Here is a 25,548-nt window from a genome sequence, read left to right as displayed (position 1 = left end):
CTAAGTAGTTTCCTTGTGTGGGGGGGTGAAATGCAAAAGAGAGGAGGTACTGGCCTGTGTTGGGAGATAGGGGTGGGCAGAAGTGGCTCTGATCCATATCGAGGGGAGCAGAAGAAACACAAATAGTCCTGATCCGTATAGGGTGGGGGTGGGGGTTTAGTTTACATTTACGAAGGAGGAGGGCAGAAGCATAGGTTGTCCAGCTCTGTATTTGGCGCCTGAGGAAGAGCTGACTCTGGTTGGGAGGAGGGGAGACAGAGACAGAGGTGGTCCTGGTGTGTTTAGGGGCCCAGGCAAAGTAGGAGGCGGTGGCAGAAGCTCTCCTTTTGATCTCACCCAGTATTCTCCAGAGAACCCTTCCTACAGCGCTTTCATCGCCTTCCCATCACAAATGCCTCCAGCATTCCGGCTCCTAGAGCTGACTTGACCGGCAAGTGCGGACAGGGGCTTCTCCTGCTAGCGCTAGCGAGTACACAGGGCCAGTCCACGCGGCCTCCTGTGCATATTCATTCACACCATGTTTTTCCTTTCCTAATTCTGCGCACAGAGTTCTCTGCCTTCTTCTGACGCTCCGCTACCCGCCTTCCCTCGGGGCACCTGGAACCCGCGGTAACGCGGTTGGCGCGGTAGGCTCGGTTGGCCTTAAAAAGTTCCTGGCGCAGCTCCGCCTCGCCGGCAGCCGGCTCCACCCTAAGCCTGAGTCCCAGGCAGCTGGCGGCTCCTCCCAGCGCTGTGAACTACAAGTCCCGCCGTGCCTCGCGCGCGCCTTCCCTCCTCTCTCGCGCCCCACTGGCGTCACTTGCAGAGTTGGCCTCCCATTGGTCTCTCTGCCCTGTCAGTCGCCCGGGAGTATGGAGGGGCGGGGAGAAGGTGGAGATCCGGATCCGGAGCGGCTGAAAGGCGGAAGTGGAGGCCGGAGCCTGGGACACCGCCGGGGGGAAGAAAAGCGGAGCCTGCCCGAGACCCGGCCCCAAGAAACGCCGCCGCCCCGGAGCCGCCGTGAGTATGCGTGGCTCGGGACCCAGTGTCTCGCCTGCGTTCAAGCCTCTCCAGGGCAGCCGTTCCTTCCGCCCAACTCCAGCTTAGGGGGTACTGACCCCTCCCCCGACCCGTAGCCCCCTCTTAAGGGGTTCCCCAGGCGTCGGACCAAAAGGGGGAGGGGGATTCTTCGCTTACCTGCCTTTCGTGAGCCTTGGAGAAAACCCCATGGTTCTCCTCTGGCCTGTCTAGTCCAGTTGTGGGAGAGAGGGACCCTAAGTTTCTTTGCCTCTGCTCCCAGAATTGGAGGATCTTTGTCAGGGTGTGAAGGAACCTGTCCCCCTTCTCCTTTAGAGGTGGCAGTGAGTGCTGTCTGTCGTCACTTTCTTTCCCCCGTCCCTCAGAACTGGTGTCCCCTCCAGCCTTAGAGGAATATCTTGATTTCCTTTGGGGGCGGGGTGGTCTGGGTGAGACCGTTCCACAAGCACTTAAGTGTGTTTGCGCTTCCACAACTCTTTACTTCCTCTCTTTTTCCGAGCCAGAAAGCCAACCAGGACCTCAGCAGAGTTTGAAATCTGGGTCACTTATTAGGAATGAACTGTCGTCTTGTCTTGCCCCGTCTCCCCCAAGCCAGTCCTCTAGTTATGTTTTTCTCTAAGTGTGTATCTCTTCCTGCTTCTGAAGAATTTAGCTGAGATTTGCTCAATCCTAGCTACAGATCATAGATCAGGGTGGATCTGCCCATTCATTATCTTGTCTCTCCCCTCCTCCTCCCCCCTTGCTCCAGGCTCAGCTCTGTCCTTTCCAGAGCACGTGAGTGGTTCCAAGCTGCCTTAGAGGGACTGCTCCTCCAGGGACTGCTGTCTGCTGGTCTATAAAGAGGAGAATAAGACCAAAAATGACGAGTCCAGAATTGAAGGGCCAGCTCTTTCCCACCCCCAAACACATGCACATACAGCACCCTGAGCAACAGGTTCACAACACACCAGGTCTGTCTCCAATCCCTTCTGGGCAAAGACTTAAAACAGAGGAATAAGTTCACAGTGGCAGCTTTGAATTATTAATGTGCTAATTTTTGTATTCCAAAGAATTCCCATACATGCCAGAAAGTACAAATTCATTCCTTCAACCATTTTGACATATGATCCTTGTCTATTGCTTGGGCCCTAGGTATATGAAATAGCTGCTGTTTCAAAAGCTGGAAGTTTCTTTGTTATGTGGCCAAAGTACAGGCCGGAGACTGTACCTTAATGAGGAACAGCCTGACTCTGAAGCCACGACTGACCCTTGCTATCTTCAGTGGAGGAAGGGAGGGAAAGCCATGCAATCCTTGGGAATTTCTGCAGCTCTTCAGTGTTCTAGGCCACTCTTACCACCCTCAGATGCTACTATAAGTGCTGAAATATTTTGCCTTGAGCTCTTCTTATACTTTTGTACAGTTTCTGGTGTCTAATTCTTACAATCTTTTGAACCAGACCTTATTTCACTTTTTATTGGACAACAAAAAGAACCTTCCTTATTAGAATCAACAACTGGACCACAAGCTTTATATTTGTATGGACTCATTGGAAACTTCGGCCAACCTAGAGTCTCTAATCTGGTCAGCCTGTGCCTCTGAAGGGCAGGGCAGAGAGGCCTGAGTGCTCACCAGCCATTGGTCTCTGACCAGACTTACCTCTTTAGGGTGGACTACTGTTTGCCACTCTTCAGAAGTCCTGGGATGGGGCTGACCAGCCATCCAAGGGGACCATATTTGCTTTGTCTGGATGTGCTCTCCCAGCTCTGACTCGGAAATAGACTTTTGAAGGAGAAGCTCTCCCTTTCAGAGAAACAAGAAAGGCATCAGTGCTCTGGGTGGTAATGTAGCTACTTCTGGCATCCAGATATTATAAACTCCAAGAAGAGGTTTTACACTGCTTGGCAAAAAGAGGGAGGGCTCTGTGTGGGACAGAAGCCCCTCCTCTAACATACTGTTCCTCTCTCCACTCTTGCCTCTCACAACTAGTTGGCCGTCATATAGTAGAGGGGTGATAACAGTTTTTTTTTTTTTTTTTTCAGACAGTCTTGTTCTGTTGCCCCAGCTAGAGTGCAGTGGTGTCATCAGCTCACTGCAAACTCAATCTCCTGGGCTTAAGCAATGCTCCTGCCTCAGCCTCCCAAGTAGCTGGGAGTACAGATGCATGCCACTATGCCTGGCTAATTTTTCTATTTTTTGTAAAGACACGGTCTCACTCTTGTTCAGGCTGGTCTCGAACTCCTGACTTCAAGCAATCCTCCATCTTGGCCTCCCAGAGTGCTAGGAATACAGGCACTCTGTGAGCCACCGCACCCAGCTGACAATTCATTTTTATAAATCATTTTAAAGTTGCAGAATTCTTTTCATATGCATTTTCCACAAGTGTCTTGGGGGATAGTGAGATTTGTATCCCCACTTTAGTGATGATGCTGAAGGAACTTAAGTAGCTTGCCTAAGATTGTATAGTTAGAAAGTGGTAGAGTCAGAGCTTGGGATTTAGGGTCAGATGTGACCTCATATTTTCTAATGGTGGGCCCTCTATTGGTCTGGTCTGTTTCTTAAATGAATGAACATGAAGGTTGAGTAAGCATTGGCACAAGTGCGGACTCAACCCTTCAGCCTTCCTCATCTCTGGCATTCCTCCACTGCTTCTGTTTTCTTCCTCCACCTCTACCCAACCTTCTATTTTCTGTCTCAACCCCCTTTTCCTCTGCCTCGGGACCATGACAGGAGTCCCAAGTCAGTTCCCTTCAGGGCCCAGAAGTTTGCTGACATCTGCATACCATTAATTTCTTGGGATCCTGAAAGTCATGATGGCTAGAAAACGAAAGGGGCAGGCTGGCCTCGCCTCTGATTAGCCCTCTGATTCCTCTTTGTTGCTGCCTGCTGCTTGCAAGGGGGAAGAATGTGGCTTTCCACCTGGAGTTCGTATCACAAGAATTTATATGGAAACAGAGCAAGCTCAAAAATTTAAATTCAGCCCCACCAAGCAAGTACTTCTTAGAACCTTTTTCTTCTAACTCTTGTAAACAAAGAGGCAGTGTGGTGGGGTGGGAGATATGAGAGCTTTGGAGTCAGTTGGCCCTGAGTTCTCATCCGGACTCTCCCACTTACCAGTTGTGTGACCTTGGGCTTGTTACTTGACCTCGCTGAGCCTCTGTTTCTTCCAGTAAAATGGGGATACTAAATATCCTGCAGAAGTAGAAATAAAGGGTAAAGGAGCTAGTTCAGTGCCTGGCAGAGAATAGATCCCCACAAAATAGCAATTGCCTCTGGTGGGTAAATGGAGTTTTGAAAGTGCATTGTAATTCAACCCAAGGATTCTTTTTTTTGTTTACTTGTTTTTGTTTTTTTGAGACAGAGTCTCACTCTGTTGCCCGGGCTAGGGTGCCGTGGCATCAGCCCAGCTCACAGCAACCTCAAACTCCTGGGCTCAAGCGATCCTTCTGCCTCAACCCCCTGAGTAGCTGGGACTATAGGCATGTGCCACCACCCCGGCTAGATTTTTTTCTATATATATTTTTAGTTGTCCACCTAATTTCTTTCTATTTTTAGTAGAGATGGGGGTCTCGCTCTTGCTCAGGCTGGTCTCGAACTCCTGAGCTCAAATGATCCACTCGCCTCGGCCTCCCAGAGTGCTAGGATTACAGGCGTGAGCCACCGCACCCAGCCTCAACCCAAGAATTCTGATTGAACATTTGTACCAAATGTCTGCTGCAATGCCTGGTAATGCTTGATGGTTTCACATATTGTCTCATTTCATAGATGTTGAACAGAATCCATGTGGGTTGTATTCCCATTTTACAGAGAAGAATGCTAAGGCTATAACTGTGTTTCTCACACTGGGATTCTCAGAGCCACAGACTAAATGAGGTCTTTGCATCTTCTAGGACTTCAGTCTATACTCAGTTGTAAGCATTTTCATATTAAAACAGTCCTGAATCAATTATAGATGGAATGCAAAGTTTGCATGAATTAAAGCTAAAACAGGAAACTTAGACAATATTTGGATTATAGCAGGCTGCGTTGGGTTCAATCTCAGACTCCTGGAGTTTTGCATTTCCTCTCCTATGACCTGAGTTAGAGGTACTTTTGGCCATTTGAGAAGCACTGCTTCAGGTAGAATCTATAAACCTAGGATATCGCAAAACCCAGATAATAGTGCTTTTAAGAACCTTGGCTGATGAGCATTCAATGTTTTTGAAGGAGTCTTCTGCATTAATAACTAGGTATTATAAGAGATTAGTTTTCAGAGTAAAGGGCCCCATCTTCTATATACAGAAACAATAATACAAATAAAGGCTAAACTTTTTGAGCTTTGCCTACCATGTCCCAGGTACTTTTGAGAGCCCTTAGCATGTATTGACTCATTTAGTCCTCACAGCCACCTCAGGTACCGTGTTTAATCTCCATGTTGTAGTGAGGAATGATGTTGTAAGTGCAGAGTAGGGATTAGAATGGAAAGTCTGTGCTTGTATCACTCTGCAATAAATACAACCTTCTCCTTGTACCCACTCTGGGCTATTAAATAAATGTATGCTGTTCACTTTGCCTAGAATGCTCTTTACTTCACCTGCCTGGAAGCTTCTTCTCCCTACTTTTCTCCCAAAGTTCAGTTTGAATGTCACCTCCTCTGTGAACCCTTCTTTTGCCCCAAGTAGGCTGTGGGCTTTATCTTGCTGCTATCTTCATTATTCGTTGTCTGCCTCCTTCCCTGGTGTATGAGCCCTTTAGGGGCACAGTTGTGCCCTGTTTTATCTCTAGATGTTTAGTCCATAGCGTAGTAGGCCCCCCACTGAAGTTGTTAAAGGAAAGGACAGATATTCAAACCTGCTTGAAGCAAATGCCTGCCCTCTCCCTTAAACACATTCTTCTTCTTTTTTTTTTTTTTGAGACAGAGTCTCACTTTTGTTGCCCAGGCTAGAGTGAGTGCCGTGGCATCAACCTAGCTCACAGCAACCTCAAACTCCTAGGCTCAAGCGATCCTCCTGCCTCAGCCTCCCAAGTAGCTGGGACTACAGGCATGCACCACCATGCCCGGCTAATTTTTTGTATATATACTTTTAGCTGGGCAGTTAATTTCTTTCTATTTTTAGTAGAGACGGGGTCTCGCTCAGGCTGGTTTCGAACTCCCGACCTCGAGCAATCCGCCCGCCTCGGCCTCCCAGAGTGCTAGGATTACAGGCGTGAGCCACCGTGCCCGGCCCAAACACATTCTTCTTAAACTCACACGTCTTGGGTGTGGTAAACCTGGGATTCAGACTTCCATCCATCTGATTCTAAAGCTTGAGCCATACCTTTGGTCCAGCCTCCAAAAAGTTACAGACAAATAGGAGAGCAAACAAGTAAATAGAATGGATGTTACAGTACAGATGATGGAGATGGCAGGTCACAAACTGAATTTCCAGTGGGGAAAGCTCTCCAAATCTCCATATCCAGGGAAGGGTTAAATAGGAGAAGGCGGGCATGGCTCTGGCTGTCCACAGTCCTATGGACCAGCTTCTCTAGCATGTGCATCTCATGGCAAGGCAGAACGTGCTTAACTTCTGCGACTGTGTGTGGTGAGGTGGCACCGACCCCAGGCCAGTGCTTGGCGCAAGGATCAGTGGAAGTGATTTAACTCTGTCCCTGGCTGCTCTTCTGCGTGTCTGCACAAGGCTCGTTGAGTGAGGGTGGCCTTGAGAAAGTAGTAGCAACAGCTGTTTGGACTGGCTGGTGGTGAGAGGGGCGTGTATTCCGCAGGTGTGGCCTTTAAACCCCCTGCTCCTGTGCCTGCCATGTTTGGATATTATCCTCTGCTCGCCCACAGACTGTTGCTCTGCCTCCCAACCACCCCTTCCCAACACCCCTCAGCCCAGCTCCACGTAAAGTTACCTTATCTTCAAGAACGGAAGTTGACGATAAGTGGAGTCCTTGGATCTCATTTTGCCACAAGATGAGTCACTGCTTTTTTTTTTTTTTATAAACTTATTCCTTCAGATTAGTTTGAGAAAAATACTGAAGGTAATACATATTTTCTCACAAATCCCCACACCCAGTTTCCCCCTATTATTAACATCTTATATTTGTATATATTTTGCAATAAGGTTCATCTCTCTTAAGATTTCCTTAGGTTTTTTACCTGATGTCCTTTTTCTCTTCCAAGGTGCTGCATTACATTTAGTCCTCATGTCTCCTTAGGCTGCTCTTAGCTGTGACAGTTTCTCAGACTTTTTTTTTGTTTTTGATGACCTTGATGGTTTTGACGACTACTGGTCGAGTATTTTGTTTATTTTGTTTTATTATTTATTTATTTATTTTGAGACAGGGTCTTGCTCTGTCTCCCAGGCTGGAGAGCAGTTGCATCATCATAGCTCATTGCAACCTCAAACTCCTGGGCTCAAGTGATCCTCCTGCCTCAGCCTCCCACGTAGCTCGGACTGCAGGCGTGAGCCACCATGCCTGGCTAATTTGTATTACATCTTTGTACAGATGGGGGTCTTGCTTTTACCCAGGCTGGTCTTGAATTCCTGGCCTCAAGCGATCCTCCCACCTCAGCCTCCTAAAGTACTAGGATTACAGGTGTGAGTCACAGTGCCTGGCCTGCTCGAGTATTTTATAGAGTGTCCCTCAATTGGGATTTACCCAATGTTTTTCTCATGACTAGGGGTTAGGAGTTGTTGGGAGGAAGACCACAAAGGTAAAATGCTACTCTCATCGTATCATATCAAGGATGCATAAAATCAACATGATAACATGACTTATGGTTAATGTCAACCTTGATCACATGGCTGAGATGATGTTTGTCAGCTTTCTTTGCTGTAAAGTTGTTCTGCCCCCTCCCCTTTTCATACTGCATCCTTTGGAAGGAAGTCACTGTGTGTAGCCCACACTTAAGGAGTAGTGAGTTATGCTCCCCTCCTTGAGGACGGAGTATCTATGTGAATTATTAAATTCTTCTACATAAGAGATTTGTCAATTCTCCCTCATTTATTCGTCCAGTTATTTATATCTGTATGAACTCATGGATATTTATTTGACACTTTGGTTTATAATCCAATACTACTTTATTTTGTTGCACAGATTGTTTCAGCTTTGGTCATTGGCTGCTCTTTCAGCTCTCTTTGACCTACCCTGGTCATTGTGAGGTTTTTTGGTTTTATTTTTTGAGCACTTCCTTACTTTTTGGCACTACAAGATGCCCCAGTCCTAGGTTCAGCTGGCTCTCCAAGACCACTGCCTTTTTAGCAAACTTTTTCTTTCAAGTATGTTGACATGGAGTTATGTGGATGGGTCAAGTTGTTTCTTCTCTTGATGGTTAGTCATAGTTCCTGAAGACTCCAGAGTTGGGTAAGGTGGAGATGTACCTGGGGAATTTATACTGTGAGAATCAACTCTAGTCCTAGGAGTTGATCCCAGTAGCTGGCTGTTGCCCCTCTACTCACTCATTCGTACTTCTACCCTTGCCTTACACTGTGACTAGTCCAAAAAATGGTTAGATTTAGTGTTTACTTTGGAATTTACCATCCAGTTAGGAAGATGAGGTGTTCAGGAAGATGAGGTGTATGTACATAATTATTGTATATTTCAGGTGTTAAATTCTCCAGCCAAACTTTCCTGGACTCTGAGTCTCATAGGAGATTCCACATGGTCAGGCCAGCATCTTTTGCTGCCATTCAAAAACAAACTGCCCCTTTGGGGAGGGTTTGTGCAGGATTTGTGGCTCAGGGCAGCCTCGGGGCAGGCTGTCACTTTGAGCTGTGATCCTGCATCATTGAATAGCTTAAATCCTTCCGTTATACTGTCATCTTTCTGAAAATGTGTAACTTGAGCCCTGCTAGAAACACTAACTTGGGATCTTAATAGGAGTTGGTTTACAAGCCTCTTGCCTTCTATTCATAGCTCCATGTGTGTCCCCTGCAGGTGGCTCTGGCAGAGGCGTCCCAGGGGTGGAGGAGGGTGTGGGTGGCCTCCCTAACCCTGGCTGCTCTCCTAGTCATCAAATTGCTGTCTGAGCTGCTCAGATAGCCGTGGTGATTAATGACGCCAATTTCCAAACCTCTAGCATTTTCAGCTGGGGTTTAAAAGGAACTCTGGTTTCTTTGTCAGCTGCCCTATTCCTGTCCCTACCCCCTCTCCATAACTGAACTGCTTCTTCCCTTTCCTGAAAGAGGCTTTGAGATGATAGGAAGGGTATTTGGTCTTTAAGATACTTTGTGTTTTGGAGCTTTTTAAATAGGGGTTATGGTTTGCCTGGTTGCGGCTACCGCTCAAGGCTGATTTATTGGATGGTGGGTCTGCCCATTCTTGTGGTTTGGGAGCCAGTCTCCAGAGAATACAAGGTTGCGGTGTTGGGGTCGCCCAGGACATTGGGCATCTTTTAGGACAGGGGTCCCCAACCCATGGTGAGCTGTATAATTATTATATGTTACAATGTAATAATAATAGAAATAAAGTGCACAATAGATGTAATGCGCTTGAATCATCCTGAAACCATCCCCCCTTCCCTGGTCCGTGGAAAAATTGTCTTCCATGAAAACAGTCCCTGGTGCCAAAAAGGTTGGGGATCACTCTTCTAGGAAACAGACAAAAGACATCCTACCAGCATTCTCTCTAAATGAGGGGTGTGAAGAATAGGGTCCAGGGACATGGAGGTAAAAGGAATGCAAGAATGGTGTCTGTATGTTTGGATTGAGGAGTGCACTCCCCTTACAGGGACTTTCAGAGCAGGGGCTTCCTTGTCCCATAAGCATTTACTGAGTGCTTCTGTGAGCCAGGCCCTTTGCTAAGTCTTACATGTATCATCTTCCCAACAGCCCTGGGATACAGGTGGTACTAGTCTCTCCATTTTGCACGTAAGGAAATGGGTTCAGTGACACAACATAAGGCCACCCTAGTAAGTAGTGGCTCCAGGACTTGAGCTGAAGTTTTCTGACTTGTGCTCTTAACCCCTGTGCAGTAGGGACCTACGAAGTCCTACCTGGGGGAGTGAGGCAGCTCCTTGGCTGGCCTAGGGCTCTGTTGGGGAATCTGAACCCCCTGGCAGGTGGATGCATATTTAAGCCCTCGACTACTCCATTCTTTTGCCAAGCCCAAGCAGGCCGGGCAGTACCTATATCAGATGCTCAGTTCACCATACTTATGACACACAGTAGTTACTGTGTGTCAGGCTTGATGTTGTGTGCAGTTAACAGAAAGGAAACCCATAGTCCAGCCTTTGAGAATTTAGTAATGTGGTCCTTTCCATCCGCAACAGTGCTCTTAGTTTCTCTTGCTTTCTCACTCCCACCCCTCAGTCCCCCAAGTTCTCCAACCTCTTGTCACCTACAATAGTCTTATGAAAATTTGGGGCCATGAAAGCAGACGTGATTCACTCATTACAACTTGTTTGGACCCATTGATTGTTTCATCTCTTTACCTGGCACCATTCTATAGTTTGTCCAGCAAAAATTAGTCTGTTTATAATATTATTCTTTGGCAGCCAGGCTTCTGAGGACAGCCACTGTCCCTCAGCTCTCACAGTGAGAACTTTGACTTTGTTCTAGTTAGTTGGGCAGCCTCTGACCGCAGTGTGTGTGTGGTGTTGAGCAGGAGGAATTTTGTTTGCTGGTATCTGATACCTGATTCTCTTTTCCCCTGCTTTCCTCTCAAAAACGTGACCTCTGCTCCCTGGTTGGGAGCTGAAGGCAAGACAACCAGGGCAGTAATTTAAACTGGATTTCTTTTGTTTTTTGTCATTTGCAAAGACAGGAAGGGCTTGTGAGAGGTGGCAGTTGGTGTGAGTAGTTGGATGAGCAGGTGCTGACCATCCTGACGTTCAGCCAGAGGTTCCTGGAATCTTTCTGGGCCTGGGGCAGCAGCAGAAGTGGCAACTATCCTGGTTGGCACTCCTGGCCCCTGCAGAGCCCCTCCTGAGATAGAGGGGAAGCCCTGCATTGATGAGATTCCAGTTAGAAATGTCCTCAGTAAATAGTAACTGCAAGAGCACAACAAATGCAGGGTAGTTGCAAGGATTATGGAACCTGTATGAGTCCAGACTGGCTTCCATGTGACTCCTGCCCCATCCTGGGACACCAGCACGTGTAGGCTGGGGACAGGGAAGAACCTTTGTTTTGGCTGACTCTCTTCCTAGGATCCCACCTGGCATTGGCAGGTGAAGAGCTGAGTGGTGGAGTGTGAGCTACCCCATGTCCATGTTGTCATCCTCACTATGCCATGTGGCTGGATACGTGTGTGGATTTGGGCTGCAGAAAGTTCTGAATTTCAAGTTGAGCTCTTACTGGAGGCTTCTTAAAAAGCAGCCCTGGATAGGGGCAGAGAATGTGCCAACCTTACTGACTGAGGTGGGCTGAGTTGGAGGCCAGGCCTTCTTAGGGAGAATAGTCTCTCTGGAATGTCAGCGTTAGGGCCCTGGCCCCCCAGTTCCTCTTACATTCATTGGGCAAGATAAGCCCTGCTTGGCGCAGCTACTGGCAGTCCCCTGTCTGGGCCTTCCCCACCACTCTGCCTCCCAGCCCACTAACTTCTCTGTTGGCCAGCAGAGCCGATAACTGAGAATTCTGGATTTGCTTGTGAATCCTGGGGCCTTTCTGTGGACAGTACGGGCAGACCACACTGACCACGCTGTGTCAGCAGATACATGGAGATGTCCTCCCACCCCTAGCAGTCTTCCTCCCTGTGGGCACAGGAGGGAACAGGCACTGGAGGCCTCCATCCAGTGCTTTCTTCCTCTCCAGGCCTCTCCGAGGAGCCCATCTGCTGTCAAGGGATGGGAAGGCAGCTCAAGCAGAAGGATTTCATGGTCTTCCTGGGGGAGGGTCCTGGGAAGCTGGGAGTCTGTCCCTCAAGGGTGTCTTCTACCTGACTTGGCTTGTCATCTGCTCTGAGTGACACAGCAGGCCTTACTGCACAGGGGAACAGGCAGCATGGGCCAGCTATGCTCTGTCCTGGCTGACTCCTGGCAAAGTTCCAGGCTGAGCGTGGACAGTGCATGGTGAAGGACCACCTGGTAATGTGTGTCCAGGCTAAGCCTTTGGTGCCCCTGCACACTGGCTCCCTTCGCAGGCATGAGTGGAGTTGGTGGCCACACCTGGGGCTCTGGTGAACTCCACTGGGGCCTCACTGTGGAAGTATAGGCACTCGGCTTCAGAAGTCTCGTCATTGAAAGGGGAATGAAATGGAACCAATCCCAGGTAAGGGAATTGGGTACTCCTGCAGATTCAAGGGCTTGTCCTCATGGTAGAGGACCCAGCTCACTCTGAGTTTCCCTCTGGGATGGTTTGTTTATTTTACTTTCCCCTGGAAAGGGAGTCATCCTCCCATGGCTGTGGAAAGGAAGCTCCTCCTTCCTCCCCCCTGCTGCCACCTCTCCTAAGCATCCTGCTTACTTGTGGAATAAGGAGCCCCAGCCCTGGCCCAACACACCCCATCAGAGTCCTAACCAAATCTCAACCTGAGCTGTTGAGCTCTGGCTTCCAGGGTGAAGCTTACTCTGTCACACTCTCCAGGTTTAATAAAGTTTACAAATCTTAAGTGTACAGCTCAATGGATTTTTGGTTTTTTTAAGACAGGGTCTTGTGTCATCTAGGCTGGGATGCAGTGGCCCAATCATAGCTCACTGTAACCTTGAATTCCTGGGCTCAAGTGATCCTCTTACCTCAGCCTCCCTAGTAGCTGGGACTATAGGTGTGCCCCACCATGACCAGTTAATTTTTGTAAAATTATTTTTGTAGAGACAGGATCTCACTGTCACCCAGGCTGGTGTTGAACTCTTGCCCTTAGGGATCTTTCCACCTCAGCCTCCAAAAGTGCTGGGATTACAAGCAAGAGCCACTGTGCCCAGCTGGTCTTTGATGGGTATTTACATTTGTTTATATCTGTGTGCTTTATCTGCCAAATCAAGATATAAAACTTTTCCATCCAGCAGCATGCCTTTTTTAGGTTGATAGAAAACTAATTTTCCCCAGCTAAAAGCCAAGCCATATTTTATTAAAGCATCCATAGAAGGTTGCAGCCCCCATTATTCTTAGTAGATGTAATGACGTTATTCTTGGGTTTTTCTTTGTGTTTCTGATAGGGGAGCCTTGTTTGAGTTGTGAGTCTTGGGCAGGGTTGGGCTCTGCCACCAACTGGCTGTGTGACTCTGGGCAGGTCACTTCGCCTCACTTTCATTTCCTTCTCTATAGCTGTCAAGAATAGGATCAGGTCTGTAAGGCCCTGTTGAGCTCTCACATTCAGCTAGTCACAGCTAGTTAGCTAGCCTCTGGTATAACAAACCTGCCACTTGTCAGAACCTTACCTTCAGCCTAATGTTGTGCTGTACACTCTCAACATTATTTAACTTTTACTACAGTCCTGTGCAATTAGTATTAAATGGTGACATTTTTTAGATAAGGAACTGAAGCTGATAGTGATCGTTTGTGTGACTTGGCCAAGGTCACACAGCTAATAAACGGTGGAGCCAGGCTTGATCCAGACACAGTTCAGCCTCCCAAGTCCTAACCTGCTGGTCATGCTGGGGAAGGTGTGTGGGTACCTCGTGTGGCTCATGGCTTGTGTTGCTTCAGATTCTTCTCTCCTCTGGGTCTGCTACCAGCTAGAAGCCTGGGGAGTCCTGCTGTGAGTCTATCCTCTGTTCTTGTATACCAGCAGTGGTGGTTTTTCCCTTTGAGGAATGGCTGTGTTCTTGAGTCTGTGGGTAAATCATCTCCCCAACTAATCTGAGCCTGTGAAGCATTTGCAAAACCTTGGCTTCATTTGGCTTTTTAAAAATATGTCTTCCACTTTAGCCTTGGAACTTAATTGCCTGTCCTCCTGTGTCCCTTGTTTCCCTCTGTTTAAGCTCCTGCCTTCTCTTGCCTGATTCTTAGTGGTGTTAAATATTCAGGAATGCCTTTTTCCGTAGTGAAGTACAGCTGAAGAGTCACTGGGTAGAGCCACCTTCAGGGACGCTGGGCGGGGTCACTTGGTTTTCTGGCCACCCTGCTAATCACCTACCCTCTGGTCAACAGTCTGATTGGTTTCCCTGATCAGCTCACTATCCAGGCTGTGCCGGGACTCTCAGCGAGAGGAAGTCTCTAAAGCAAACAGGAAGCACAAGAGACACTCATCAGCTGGAATTGCTCACCCTTTTACCAAGAAGGACAAAAAATATGAAGTGGGTAGCTTCACAGATTAGAGAAGAGAAAGATGAAAATCTCAAATGGAGGGGGGTGGGGTGACACTGTTGCAGTACCTGGGGTCCTGGAGAAGCGCCCTCCCATCTGATCCACTTGTGTTATGATGTGACAGCGCTGATCTGGGCTGCCTTTTTGTCTCTTGGATTTCTTTCTGCTTGCTGTGTCAACTGTAGCTCTCGTGCTTTGATCGGCTGCTTATAATCACTTGGGGAACTTATATTTGAAACATTGGTTTCTGGAGAGATTCTAATTCATTTGGTCAGAGTTATTGTCTAAACACCCCAGGCAATTCTGATGAGAAAGAGTTTGAGACCCACTGACCTGTTGTGTCCAGAGCAGAGGGAACCCCAGAACAAGGAAGAGCAGTGTCCTTTTTTCTTTTTCTTTTCTTTTCTTTTTTTAATAGTGTTTTTAGTTCCCTCATTTTTCTTTTTGAGACAGAGTCTCACTCTGTTCCCCAGGCTAGAGTGCTGTGGCGTCTGCCTCAGCCTCTCAAGCAGCTGGGACTACAGGCATGCGCCACCATTCCTGGCTAATTTTTTCTATATGTTTTAGTTGTCCAGCTAATTTGTTTCTATTTTTAGTAGAGACGGGGGTCCCGCTCTTGCTCAGGCAGGTCTCGAACTCCTGAGCTCAAACGATCTGCCCGTCTCAGCTTCCCAGAGTGCTAGGATTACAGGCATGAGCCACCATGCCCAGCCTCTTTCTCTTTTCTGTCTGTGCCCAGCAGGGTGTTGAAGGGCCTTGGATCTCTTCTACCTATCATGTGCATTGTGGGAACAGGCACACCAAACAAGGTGCCCCCAAGTCCTTGCATTCTCCCCCTCTTTCTGTGGAAGATACAAGGTTAGGACCTGGTGCCCATTTTCAGTGGCCTCTGAACAAACTAGGGTCTGATTGGAAGGGCAGGAGTGGGTCATGGCCAGGAGAGTGTTTTGCACAGGGTCTAAAGCTTTACCATGGCCATGACCCTTGTGGCAAAGAGTCTTTGGCCTATTCTTTTTTTTTTTTTTTTTTTTGAGACAGAGTCTCACTTTGTTGCCCAGGCTAGAGTGAGTGCCGTGGCATCGGCCTAGCTCACAGCAACCTCAAACTTCTGGGCTCAAGCAATCCGTCTGCCTCAGCCTCCCGAGTAGCTGGGACTACAGGCATGCGCCACCATGCCCGGCTAATTTTTTCTATATATATTAGTTGGCCAATTGATTTATTTCTATTTATAGTAGAGACGGGGTCTCGCTGTTGCTCAGGCTTGTTTCGAACTCCTGACCTCGAGCAATCCGCCCGCCTTGGCCTCCCAGATTGCTAGGATTACAGGTGTGAGCCACCGCGCCCGATCGCTATTCTTTATCTTAGAGGAAACTTTGACTCTAACTTTAGCTCTTAAGGAAAATTTGATTTTTGTCTCAAAGATTTTTTACTATGCCATTTTTGGTTATAATCCCATCACCTAACTGCACCAGTGGATAATTTTTACCACTGGTTCAGGAGAAGAGATTCCCAGTCAAGAGTACCACCCCCGGGAGACAGGACAGCTCATCGAGTGAATTCACCTTACGACCTGCCAGGGGTACGTCTTTTGCTTCCCAGTCTTGGGAGGGGAGGGCATAAGGGGCGCCGGGTCTGGCCTTCACCTGTCTTAGACACCCCCATATATCTGTGTGTACTTTTCATGGCAAAATTGGCTTTGTCGGCGCTTTATTGCCTGGAAAGGTTGGACACCTCTGCTCATGTGATCACTAAGCAGGGCCAGGAAAACCATGAGGCAGCAGACCGTAAAAAGTGCTGCGTGTGCCTGCTCAGGTACCTCTGGAAGTCAGGACTAGTGATCAGGCAGAACATGTCACCAGCCAGTTTGTGCCGGGTAGAGGCTGTCTTGGTTCATTGGGCTGGCCAGGGTCTATTTGCCAATAGTCTTAGAGTAAGTATTATAAACAATCATGTTAATACTATTAGCTACTGTTTATTCAGCATTGTGCATGAGAGACACTTGGCCAACACTGTCATTAACCCTGGTGCACCCCATTTTAGTGATGATAACACTAAGGCTCAACTCAGGTGGCTTCTACGAGGTCACCCAGAAGTGGCAAGACACAGTCAACACCTGTGGTGTCCAAAGCCTATGCCTGTGGTGTCCAAAGCCTGTGCCTGTGCTCATTTGGTCTGTGCCCGATTCTCTAGCCCTGACTGTGCTTCAGTGACACCTGTAGATACTGGGCCCTGCTCCAAACCTTAATGCGAATCTCCAGGGGCTGGCTGCACAGATGACTTTGATGTACAGACAAGAGTCCTTCTCTGATGTGCAAGGTTGAGAACTACTGCGTAAGAGCCGTTTGTCTCCCCTTCTGGCTTGTTAAGAAAATTAGATTCTATCTGAGCAGGTTTGGAAACCCATTGGTTTGGTAGGGACAAGACTTAGATCTGCCTCTATTTTTCTTGACTTGGCAGGTGCTGGATACTTCCCAGCCCAGTAACCCTTACCACCAGCTGCTTTGGTGTTCTGGAATCCAGGCCTAGATTGTCCCCCCTCCCTACCCGTTCTTACCTCCTCCTCTAGTGCCCCAGCTACTCTCTGTCACGCAGCCAAGATTGCATGTCACGTGGATTCATGGTAATCACCAACTTGTAATTCCACTGTGGTTTCCCCTCTGTCGCTGTCACCCTGCCTGGCTCTGGCGGCTCCTCCCACTGTTGAGAGTACTCAGGGACTGCAAGATCACTGTGACTGTCGCAGGAGCCAGCCCTTGCTGGGCCAGCCCAGCAAAGCTGCTGCCTCAAAAAGAGAGTCTCACTCACCCAGCAACCCAAAATTAAACACGGAGGGGCAGCATTGCCTCCACTATTCTCCCACAGCAGAGAGGATAGCAGTGTTCCTGGGTCTGTCACCTATATGCTGGGTGGCCCTAAGCAGAGGATTTAGTACCTAAGTGTCAAGTTTTATTTATCTGAAAAATGGGAGGTTGTTGTAAAGCTTAAAGGAGATGATTGCATTTGGTAAGCACTCTTTGAGTTCCTGGTACGGACATAGGCAGTGTGAGGAAGGCGTCTCTAAAAAGCAGAAAGCACAGACTTCACCTCACGGACTGGGGTGAAATGAGCAAGCACCTTAAACTATGAAGTAGTGACATGGCATAACTGTGACATATTTACATGGCATTTCTGGTTACTAATTGAGATCCCCCCCATACTTCCTTCCTTATACTTTTGGGGAAGAGGTGGGCCCCATTTCAAACCTCTTTTCCTTTGGTGCTGTCCAGAAAGGAAACTGTTGTTCCTGGTGAGTGAATCATTCTTCCTGAAGCTCACTTTTTAAACAAGTTGCTGGGAGAACTTGGATGTGGAAAACGATTTGAGGCTGAACAAAGCAAGCCCTTTGCTGTCAGCTTCTTGCATAAGCCTAGACCATTTGCTTCCCACAAACACCCCCTGTTCCTTCACTCCCCTGTCCCTTGACTAAGGGAATGCAGTCCCCTCGCTCATGGGCAGGCCGGGCTCTCCCTGGCATCTTAGACTCCATTATGCGAAGAGCAGTCTAATAAAAACCTTTTCTTTCCTCACTGGGTTCAGACACTGAACAGAGCGTTCAGTACTTGATACCTACTCACGGTACTTGTTTGTAAAACATTCTGTGTGTTCTGGTATCTTTTGGTATAAATCTTCCGGAGACTTCTAGAGATGGGCTCCTCATCCTTATTTGCAGTTCCAAAACATACAAACAACAACAACAACAAAAGCTCGAGCCTTCGAAGCTATCACCCACTGAGTGACTCAAGATGTTGGGGCTGGAACACCCTCTGCTGGGGGTGTAGGTCTTGGTGTCCCATGTTTGCTTCTGCCCCGACACCTCCCCCTGATTCTGTCTCTCCGTCACCCCCGCCTCTGCCAGTAGAGAATGGAACTGAGGTCTGTATTTAAAAGGGAAAGTTGGCAGCTGTTCTGGCTGCCGGCAGAGCTGACTTTGGTGTATGTTTGTTTTTTGTGTGTGTTTTGGTTTTTAATGTGTGTGAGACTTCTGGCCCATCAAACATGAGAGAACTGGGGAAGAGGCTCAGGAAGAGAGAGGGAGCCGTGCTCTGATGCACAGAGGTGCACAGCCCAGCCTGAGACTGAGCAAGTCGCTCAGTCCTTCTGGAAGTGGCAGGAGAAAGATGGCTTTTTTTTTTTTTTTTGAGACTAGGTCTCGCTCTGTTACCTAGGCTAGAGTACAGTGGCGTCATCATAGCTCACTGCACCCTCAAACTCCTGGGGTCCAGCAGTCCTCCTGAAAAGTGGCTATTTTGATAACGGCTTGCGCTGGCCAGGCCCTATTCCTTGAGGACCCACAAGGTTGGCCAGGCACCTTATCTGAGGAGCTTTGCACCAGGACTCCCTGTACCCTAGTCTGCCTCACCACCCACTGTGGCTTTGTAGAGGCCAGCTCTACCAGACTGCAAGTTCATTGTTTGTTGACCTAAGTCATAATGTCTTCCCGAGCTTTTTTTTTTTTTATCCTGTAGCCCAAAAAGCCTGTTGACTTAGCTGTCGCCAGGCTGGTGTGTATCCATGCCTCTCCTGTGTGTGTTCAGTTGTAGGTGAATGTACATATTTGAGATCAGAAAGTCAATGTGTTTGCTCAGAACCATGAGTCTGAAGTTGGAAGCCCTCTTACCACTCAGATGGTTGTAGAATCAGTAGATACCTAGTACAGCCTAGTGAAGGCTCTTCTCCTAACCTCTGGGGGTGGAGGGCAGGGCATGAAGTGACGGGAGGCAGTCAGCCAGGCCATCAGGCAGGCCACAGGGATAAACCTGTTTTCTAAGGAGGCCTGGCTGGGCAACAGTCTCTGAACTAACCCAGTCCTTCTCATTTCTCTCTTGCAGTTGGAGGTCCCCCTCCCCACTAAGTGCCTCTTTGCATAGCACCGGCCCCGCCCCCACGCTCTCTGGTACCTCTACAGCTGGACGGGCAATGGCGGGTCGGGGAGGCGCAGCACGACCCAACGGACCAGCTGCTGGGAACAAGATCTGTCAGTTTAAGCTGGTTCTGCTGGGGGAGTCTGCGGTGGGCAAATCCAGCCTCGTCCTCCGCTTCGTCAAGGGACAATTCCATGAGTACCAGGAGAGCACAATTGGAGGTGAGTGGGCAAGAGGGAGTTGGAATGGCCCAGGGATGCCAGAGAAATGCCTTGACCTTAAGGAGAGGGGAAGCTGCCTGCCCACAGACACTAAATACACCTGGGGCAGCAGCACCTCATCCTTGTCTGGGCCCTGGAATTGACTCCAGCAGCTGGTGTCTGTGTCAGAGGCCCAGTAAGCGTTGCTGGTAAGAATTAGCTGGGAGTTGAAAACGGGCTCCCCATCCTGGCTCTGCCTCTTTATTTGTATGCCCTTGACTAAAACCTTTCCTCTGACCTGGCCTTGGGGAAGGAGAGGCTGGCTCTAGATCTCTGAGGGTCCTTCTTACTGTAAGGGACAGTACATACCATACGCCCTGACCTCTCCTGCTTCCAGAAGGGGGAGTGGCCTGGTGAGTCACAGTGGGGTGATAGGCTGGCATTTCTGAAGCTGACCTTCACCCTTTCTGGAGCACAGAGCCTGTTGTTGATTTCCAGTGGTCAGCATTTAGGATGTGAATAAGGGTCTAGACTCAGCCCTCTGCCTCAGCGGCCAGTACAAACCTCGAGAGACCAGGGCCAACCTTGGCCTTGGCCTTGAGTCATCCTTTCTCTACTCTCTTGGTTGGTAGGAGGTTTCCAGGCAGCTGGAAACAAAATGGGCCGTGTCAGCAGTGTCCCTGCTGCCTCCTTAGTGCTGGGGTCAAGAGCTGGAGAGGGGAAGTGAGGCGGTACCCCAGGCCCCTCCATGAGGCAGGGGAGGGCACACAAGGAGAGTAGCTTTTTTTTTTTTTTTTTTTTTTTGAGACAGTCTCACTTTGTTGCCCAGGCTAGAGTGAGTGCCGTGGCATCAGCCTAGCTCACAGCAACCTCAAACTCCTAGGCTCAAGCAATCCTCCTGCCTCTGCCTTCGGAGTAGCTGGGACTACAGGCATGCGCCACCATGCCCGGCTAATTTTTTTTCTATATATATTAGTTGGCTAATTAATTTCTTTCTATTTTATAGTAGAGATGGGGTCTCCCTCTTGCTCAGACTAGTTTCGAACTCCTGACCTTGAGCGATCCGCCCGCCTTGGTCTCCCAGAGAGCTAGGATTACAGGCGTGAGCCATTACACCCAGCCAAGGAGAGTAGCTTTACCATGTAGCCGTGAGGGTAAAAGGGACTCCACCTGTCTCCTAGCTCCAGGACTCCTCCTCTGAAACATACGCACAAGTGCCCTGTGTTCCCTAACATAGCGTCACTGTGCTCCCAGCAAGTCAGGCCACAGGGTGGCCAAACAGGCATGGGTGTGGGTCAAAGCTGGGGGTGGTGGCTACCCAGAGTGACTGGAGATGGCAGTGGCAATTGGGAAGCCGGCCACCCGGGCTGAGCCTGGCAGTGGAACAGTGTGTACTTCCCCAGCATAGCTAAGCGTGTGAGAATGTCCTCAGGAAACCGAAGGTCAGTGACACCCCTGGGCTGGAGCAAACTAAAGGACTAGAGAGATCTTCATCTGGACTGTTCTTTCTGAGTGGTGGGAGGAGGAGGAAGAGGAGGATGGGGTTGCTCACCCTTCTGTGCCTCGAGTCCAGTTTCCCCTGGGCTTTCCCCCTCCTGGCCCTTGCTGCACTCCTCCTCTGGGAGTATTCCTGACATGGCCCAGTACAGCAGGCTTGTCTGGGCTAGGGCTGTAAGGCCTATGCAGTCCTGGTACCCTAGACATGTACATAAAAGTACAAACTCTAACTCAATTATACCTCTGTAAAGGAAAAAAAAGAAGCTGGGCATGGTGTCACATACCTGTAGTCCGAGCTACTAGGGATGCTAAGGCGGGAGGATTGCTTCTGGGAGTTCAAGACCAACCTAGGCTGTATAGTAAGACCTTATCTTCTGCCTACACTGCTGGGTTGAGGGCTTTTCTGTGTCCATCTCAGCAGCAAGCTTCTAAGTGCCAGAGCCTGGAAGCAGTAGAGGAAAGTTGTGGGGGTGGCTTCTAGCTCGTCCCTGCCTGCTGACACAGCCTTCTGTCTTCCAGCGGCCTTCCTCACACAGACTGTCTGCTTGGACGACACAACGGTCAAGTTTGAGATCTGGGACACAGCTGGACAGGAGCGGTATCACAGCCTGGCCCCCATGTACTACCGGGGGGCCCAAGCTGCCATCGTGGTCTATGACATCACCAACACAGTAAAGATCTTCCCTTCTCTCTCTGCCCCTCATCTTCTCGAAGGCCCTGGCAGTGGGTTCTCAAAGCCCTGATTTCAGGCCTCTCCACCCTCTGTTCCTGGGTGGGGTGTGGGCAGGTCTTCTCTATTATTTGGGGACATTTCACCAGAATCTTTGGGTGACAGTGTTTTTACTCTGCCTGTGCCAGCTCCAGCTTCTCTAGTGAGTGTCCCTGGGCAGGGTGCCTCCTCTGTCCCTTTGACATCTGGCCCTGTCTCCTCAGGATACATTTGCACGGGCCAAGAACTGGGTGAAGGAGTTACAGCGGCAGGCCAGCCCCAACATCGTCATTGCGCTCGCGGGTAACAAGGCGGACCTGGCCACCAAGAGAGCTGTGGAATTCCAGGTGGGGAGATGGCCAGACTTGGGGGCAAGGAGCAAGCCGGCTCCACCCAGCTCCCTGGGCCACACTGGGTGACAGCAGGGGACTTCCATCTCCTGTCCTCTCATGACTCAAGAACGGGTCTAAAAGGGCTGTCACTTGCCTCTCCCTTGTTCCCCAGCAGTGGGGGTATGTGTGTGTACATGGACAGTGAAGCTTCTGCTTAATTTTTCTTATAAACTGACTTTTTCATTAAACTTATTGAAAAACAAATATTTTTTTCCTGTAATACATGCACATAGTAAAATTTAAACACTATAAGAACGTATATAGAATGAAATTTAAGTCTCCTAATCTAGAAACTCAGCCTCTCTACCCCTAAGTTCCCCATACTTTATCTTTTTTTTGACATCTTTAAGCCTGGAAGAAACCCCATAGTTTTTTGGCTTCCCAGAAATAGGCACATGTTTATGAATCTCTGTCTTTACATAGATGAGAGTATGTGTACACACTGCATATTATAATTCACCATTTTTTACCAGTCACTAATTGCTGGACTTCTAGATTGTTTGTAATAGCAACAGACTGAAAACAGTGCTACAGTAAATATCCACATACTTTTGTCCAAATATGCAAGTGTATTTGTAGGGAAATTTTCTAGAAGTATTTCCTAGCCTAGTGATTTTGAAGAAGAAGGCAGAGTGGACCTAGGGAAGCCTAAGTAAGACATTGGCTGGTGTTTGTGAGCCGAGAGGTAGTGTGTGTGAGTGGGGGGCCTTAGGTCTGAAAACCCCTGCGTTTGTCCAGCTGGTCTTTGTTGTGTGTAAGACACTGTGAACAGAGAAGGGTTTTATCCTGGGCCCCGCCCCGACAACTTTGCCCTTCCCACCCTCTTTCTCACCTCCATCCGAATCAGGAAGCGCAAGCCTATGCAGACGACAACAGTTTGCTGTTCATGGAGACATCAGCAAAGACTGCAATGAATGTGAATGAAATTTTCATGGCAATAGGTAAGTTGCCCTTTTCCCCTCCCCACTATGACCAAGGACGTGTCACCTATCTGCTGTTCTGTAGTGGGTCTGTGCAGTATCTTCACCATTTTCAACATTCTGATAAAATTGGTTTCTTCCTCTGACTCCCAGATGTGGGTAGTTCACCCCAGCAGTTCCTAATGCCTGGGCCAAACTCTCAACATTTCACGCTTACCCTTTAGCTTGCCACCCGTTTCAGAGCCTACCATCACCATCCCTTACGCACTTCCTAGGAGTTTTTTTTTTTTTAGCTCACTGGCTCTGGAGTTATCCTGCCCAGGTTTAAATTCTGGCTCTGTGGTCTTGGGCAGTTTATTTAACCTCTCTGCCTCAGTTTCCTGAAACACTCAGAATGTACCTGGCACATTAGAAGCCCTCAGTATGTTAGTGATCACTGATTGGGTAGCACAGGCCAGATTCTGCTCCAGTGGAATTGGGAGAGAATATTGGGTACCCCCACAAGTGTATTTTTTCCCTCTTCTTCTAAACAGCTAAGAAGCTTCCCAAGAATGAGCCCCAGAATGCAGCTGGTGCTCCAGGCCGGAACCGAGGAGTGGACCTCCAGGAGAACAACCCAGCCAGCCGGAGCCAGTGCTGCAGCAACTGAACCCCCTCGCCTGCCCACTGCTCCCGCCTCCTCCGCCTGAATGACCCGACTGGAATCCACTCTAACCAATCGCACTTAACGACGACTCGGGCCACCACTGGGGGGGCAGAGGGAGGGGTCCACCATGATTTCTCCATATAATTTTGATCATAGGCCGGAGTGAGTTATTCCACCTGCACCTTTCTGTACAAATACTAATTCAATTTTAAGTCTTAAGTCACTTTTTTAATATATATGATCTTCTGCTCTTCCCACTTCTTCCCCTTTCTACTGCTCCCCCACTTTTCCTTTGCTGGTAGTAGCCACATGCTCATGTTCCCCCCACCCTTGTATATGGGGGCAGGGGATGGAGCAGTTACCCTTCCTTTTCCCTCTTGCTGAATGGCAGACTCAGCAGGAGCACTGGCATCCTCACCTAGTTTGGAGTGGTCTTGGTTTTGGGCAGTGGGCAGGCCTTGGGGCTGGGGAAGGGATAGGCAGCTCTTCTCTCAGCTGGCCGTCACCAGGCTGCTGTCCCCTCCCCACCCCTGACTCCCAGCTGGGAGAGAAGCCACAGCATCACCACAGCATTATTGTGACAGCCACAAACCCATTGCCCACAATCCCTCCACCCTCGGTCACCCTGACCTCTGGCTCTGAGCCCTGTTCTGACCAAATCACGATGATATGAGTATTGGGGGGGGTGGGGAAGGGGGGAGTGGGAGGGGATGGAACCAACTTTTTCTGTATTTTGTATTGTATGTTTTCTTCAACATGTAACCAATCAGTATCTTGTCAATATAGTCAGCCGATCAATCGACCTCACACTTGTCTTCCTTGTCTTTCTCTGTCTTTATCAGACCATGTCCTCTCTAGTTGAAGTTAATTTAAAATGAACCACTGAATCTTTTTAAACAAAAGCTTCCCTCCCTAATGTGAGGGGATGCTGGTGGTCATGGTAACCAAGAGAAAGAGGCCCTTACTGTTAGCAGCTTTAATGGGGTGGGGGTGGGGCCAGACTGACCTGGGCTGAGCAGGTTTGAAGTTGAGGGTCTTGTAATTGTTCCTCCACCACCCCCTCCCCGCCAGCCAGATTACACCAGGGTGATGTGCAATCTGTGTTTGAAGGCAATTGGCCGATGAACGTCCTCTTTGGAGTTTTGGGTTGGTCTGTACCAGGCCTATGAGGGACTGGATCCTCTTGTTCTCTTCCCTAAAGAGGAAGGAAACCGGTGGGGCTGCAGCACCCCAGGCCAGGTCTGAGCTATTCTCTCTTGATCTCATGGGGCCCTTTGCTGATTCTGGAGTCTGGTGGTCTGGGCACTCCCAGCTCTCTGCTGCTCCCTGCTGGAGCTGCTGCTCAGCTAGGGCCACATTGTCCCCAGCAGTTGCTCCCAGGGCCACAAAGGCCTCAGTCCCAATGGACCACCACCTTGAGGTTCCTTTCCTGTCTCCCCCTCCCTGTGGCTCCAGTCCCTCCACTTCTGACCCCATCCCCAGAAAAGACAATGGACTTTAAAGATGCTGCACACTGCGGGGGATGTTTACTGGGTCAGGCTGGAACGCTCTGGGGTTGTTTACTGGGTCAGGTTGGAACGCTCCTTTGAGCCGCGGCTCAGGAGTCTGGAGGACCGTCCAGCCGGGGCTTCAGGGAGAGGCAGCACCGGACCCTGGCCTCTGACCCACAGCTGGCCGGAGGGGGTCAGGCAGCAGGACATGGCGGCGGGATCCAGGTCTGGCGGGAGGCGCATTTGCCGGTGCACCCTCTGCGACATGCGGTAACTGCCCCTTTCTGGGTCGTTGGCCTCCATTTGCCGCTGGCCGGTCACCATCAGGCGTTGGCCATCCACCTTCACCACCAGCTCCTCGGGGGTGAAGCCGTGGGCGTCCATCTTCACTTGGAAATTGTCTTCGGCACGGTGGTTGCCCTGCGCAGCTGCCTGATCATCCTGGAGCAGCCGCACAGGCAGCGTGGCTACCTGGTTCCGTTCAGCAAGGGCCGCGCTGGGGCGCCTGGACGCCACCCGGTTCTCGGTGGAGAAACTGTTACCGACCTGCTGCATCCGAGTGAGCAACTGCTATCCAGGGGCGCGAGGCTCCAAGAGCATGGATTTCGGCTCGAGGAGGGTCGCCACGCGGTCCCCACGCGGTCCCCGCCGTAC

General features: G+C 49.4%; 2 protein-coding genes across 3 annotated transcripts; one reads left to right on the top strand and one right to left on the bottom strand.

The window, feature by feature from the left end:
* The first annotated feature begins 864 nt into the window (after nucleotides 1-864).
* On the top strand, nucleotides 865-23,623 carry RAB5C (RAB5C, member RAS oncogene family). Of its 2 annotated transcripts, XM_012743242.2 has the most exons (6): nucleotides 865-999; nucleotides 19,008-19,261; nucleotides 21,257-21,408; nucleotides 21,671-21,793; nucleotides 22,686-22,779; nucleotides 23,292-23,623. In XM_012743242.2, exons 2-6 carry the CDS (start codon nucleotides 19,096-19,098, stop codon nucleotides 23,405-23,407), a joined length of 651 nt encoding a protein of 216 aa, XP_012598696.1. In that variant the 5' UTR covers nucleotides 865-999; nucleotides 19,008-19,095; the 3' UTR covers nucleotides 23,408-23,623. The 2 variants fall into 2 exon arrangements, with proteins under 2 accessions (XP_012598696.1, XP_075850681.1); XM_075994566.1 differs by lacking the exon at nucleotides 865-999.
* Nucleotides 23,624-24,908: 1,285 nt separating this feature from the next.
* Nucleotides 24,909-25,490, bottom strand: HSPB9 (heat shock protein family B (small) member 9). Its single transcript, XM_012743246.3, has one exon. It carries the CDS (start codon nucleotides 25,447-25,449, stop codon nucleotides 24,964-24,966), a length of 486 nt encoding a protein of 161 aa, XP_012598700.1. The 5' UTR covers nucleotides 25,450-25,490; the 3' UTR covers nucleotides 24,909-24,963.
* Nucleotides 25,491-25,548: the final 58 nt, after the last annotated feature.

This window comes from Microcebus murinus, chromosome 18 (genome assembly GCF_040939455.1).
Source record: "Microcebus murinus isolate Inina chromosome 18, M.murinus_Inina_mat1.0, whole genome shotgun sequence".
Taxonomy (NCBI): domain Eukaryota; kingdom Metazoa; phylum Chordata; class Mammalia; order Primates; family Cheirogaleidae; genus Microcebus; species Microcebus murinus.
The sequence above is the reverse complement of the archived record's forward strand: the minus strand, read 5'-3'. Positions and strand labels throughout refer to the sequence as shown.

Coding starts and splice junctions, on each gene's coding strand:
- HSPB9 (XM_012743246.3), bottom strand. CDS start 25,449: ATGCAGCAGGTCGGTAACAGTTTCTCCACCGAGAACCGGGTGGCGTCC.
- RAB5C (XM_012743242.2), top strand. CDS start 19,096: ATGGCGGGTCGGGGAGGCGCAGCACGACCCAACGGACCAGCTGCTGGG. Junction 19,262..21,256: donor CCAGGAGAGCACAATTGGAG/GTGAGTGGGCAA, acceptor TCTGTCTTCCAG/CGGCCTTCCTCACACAGACT. Junction 21,409..21,670: donor TCTATGACATCACCAACACA/GTAAAGATCTTC, acceptor CTGTCTCCTCAG/GATACATTTGCACGGGCCAA.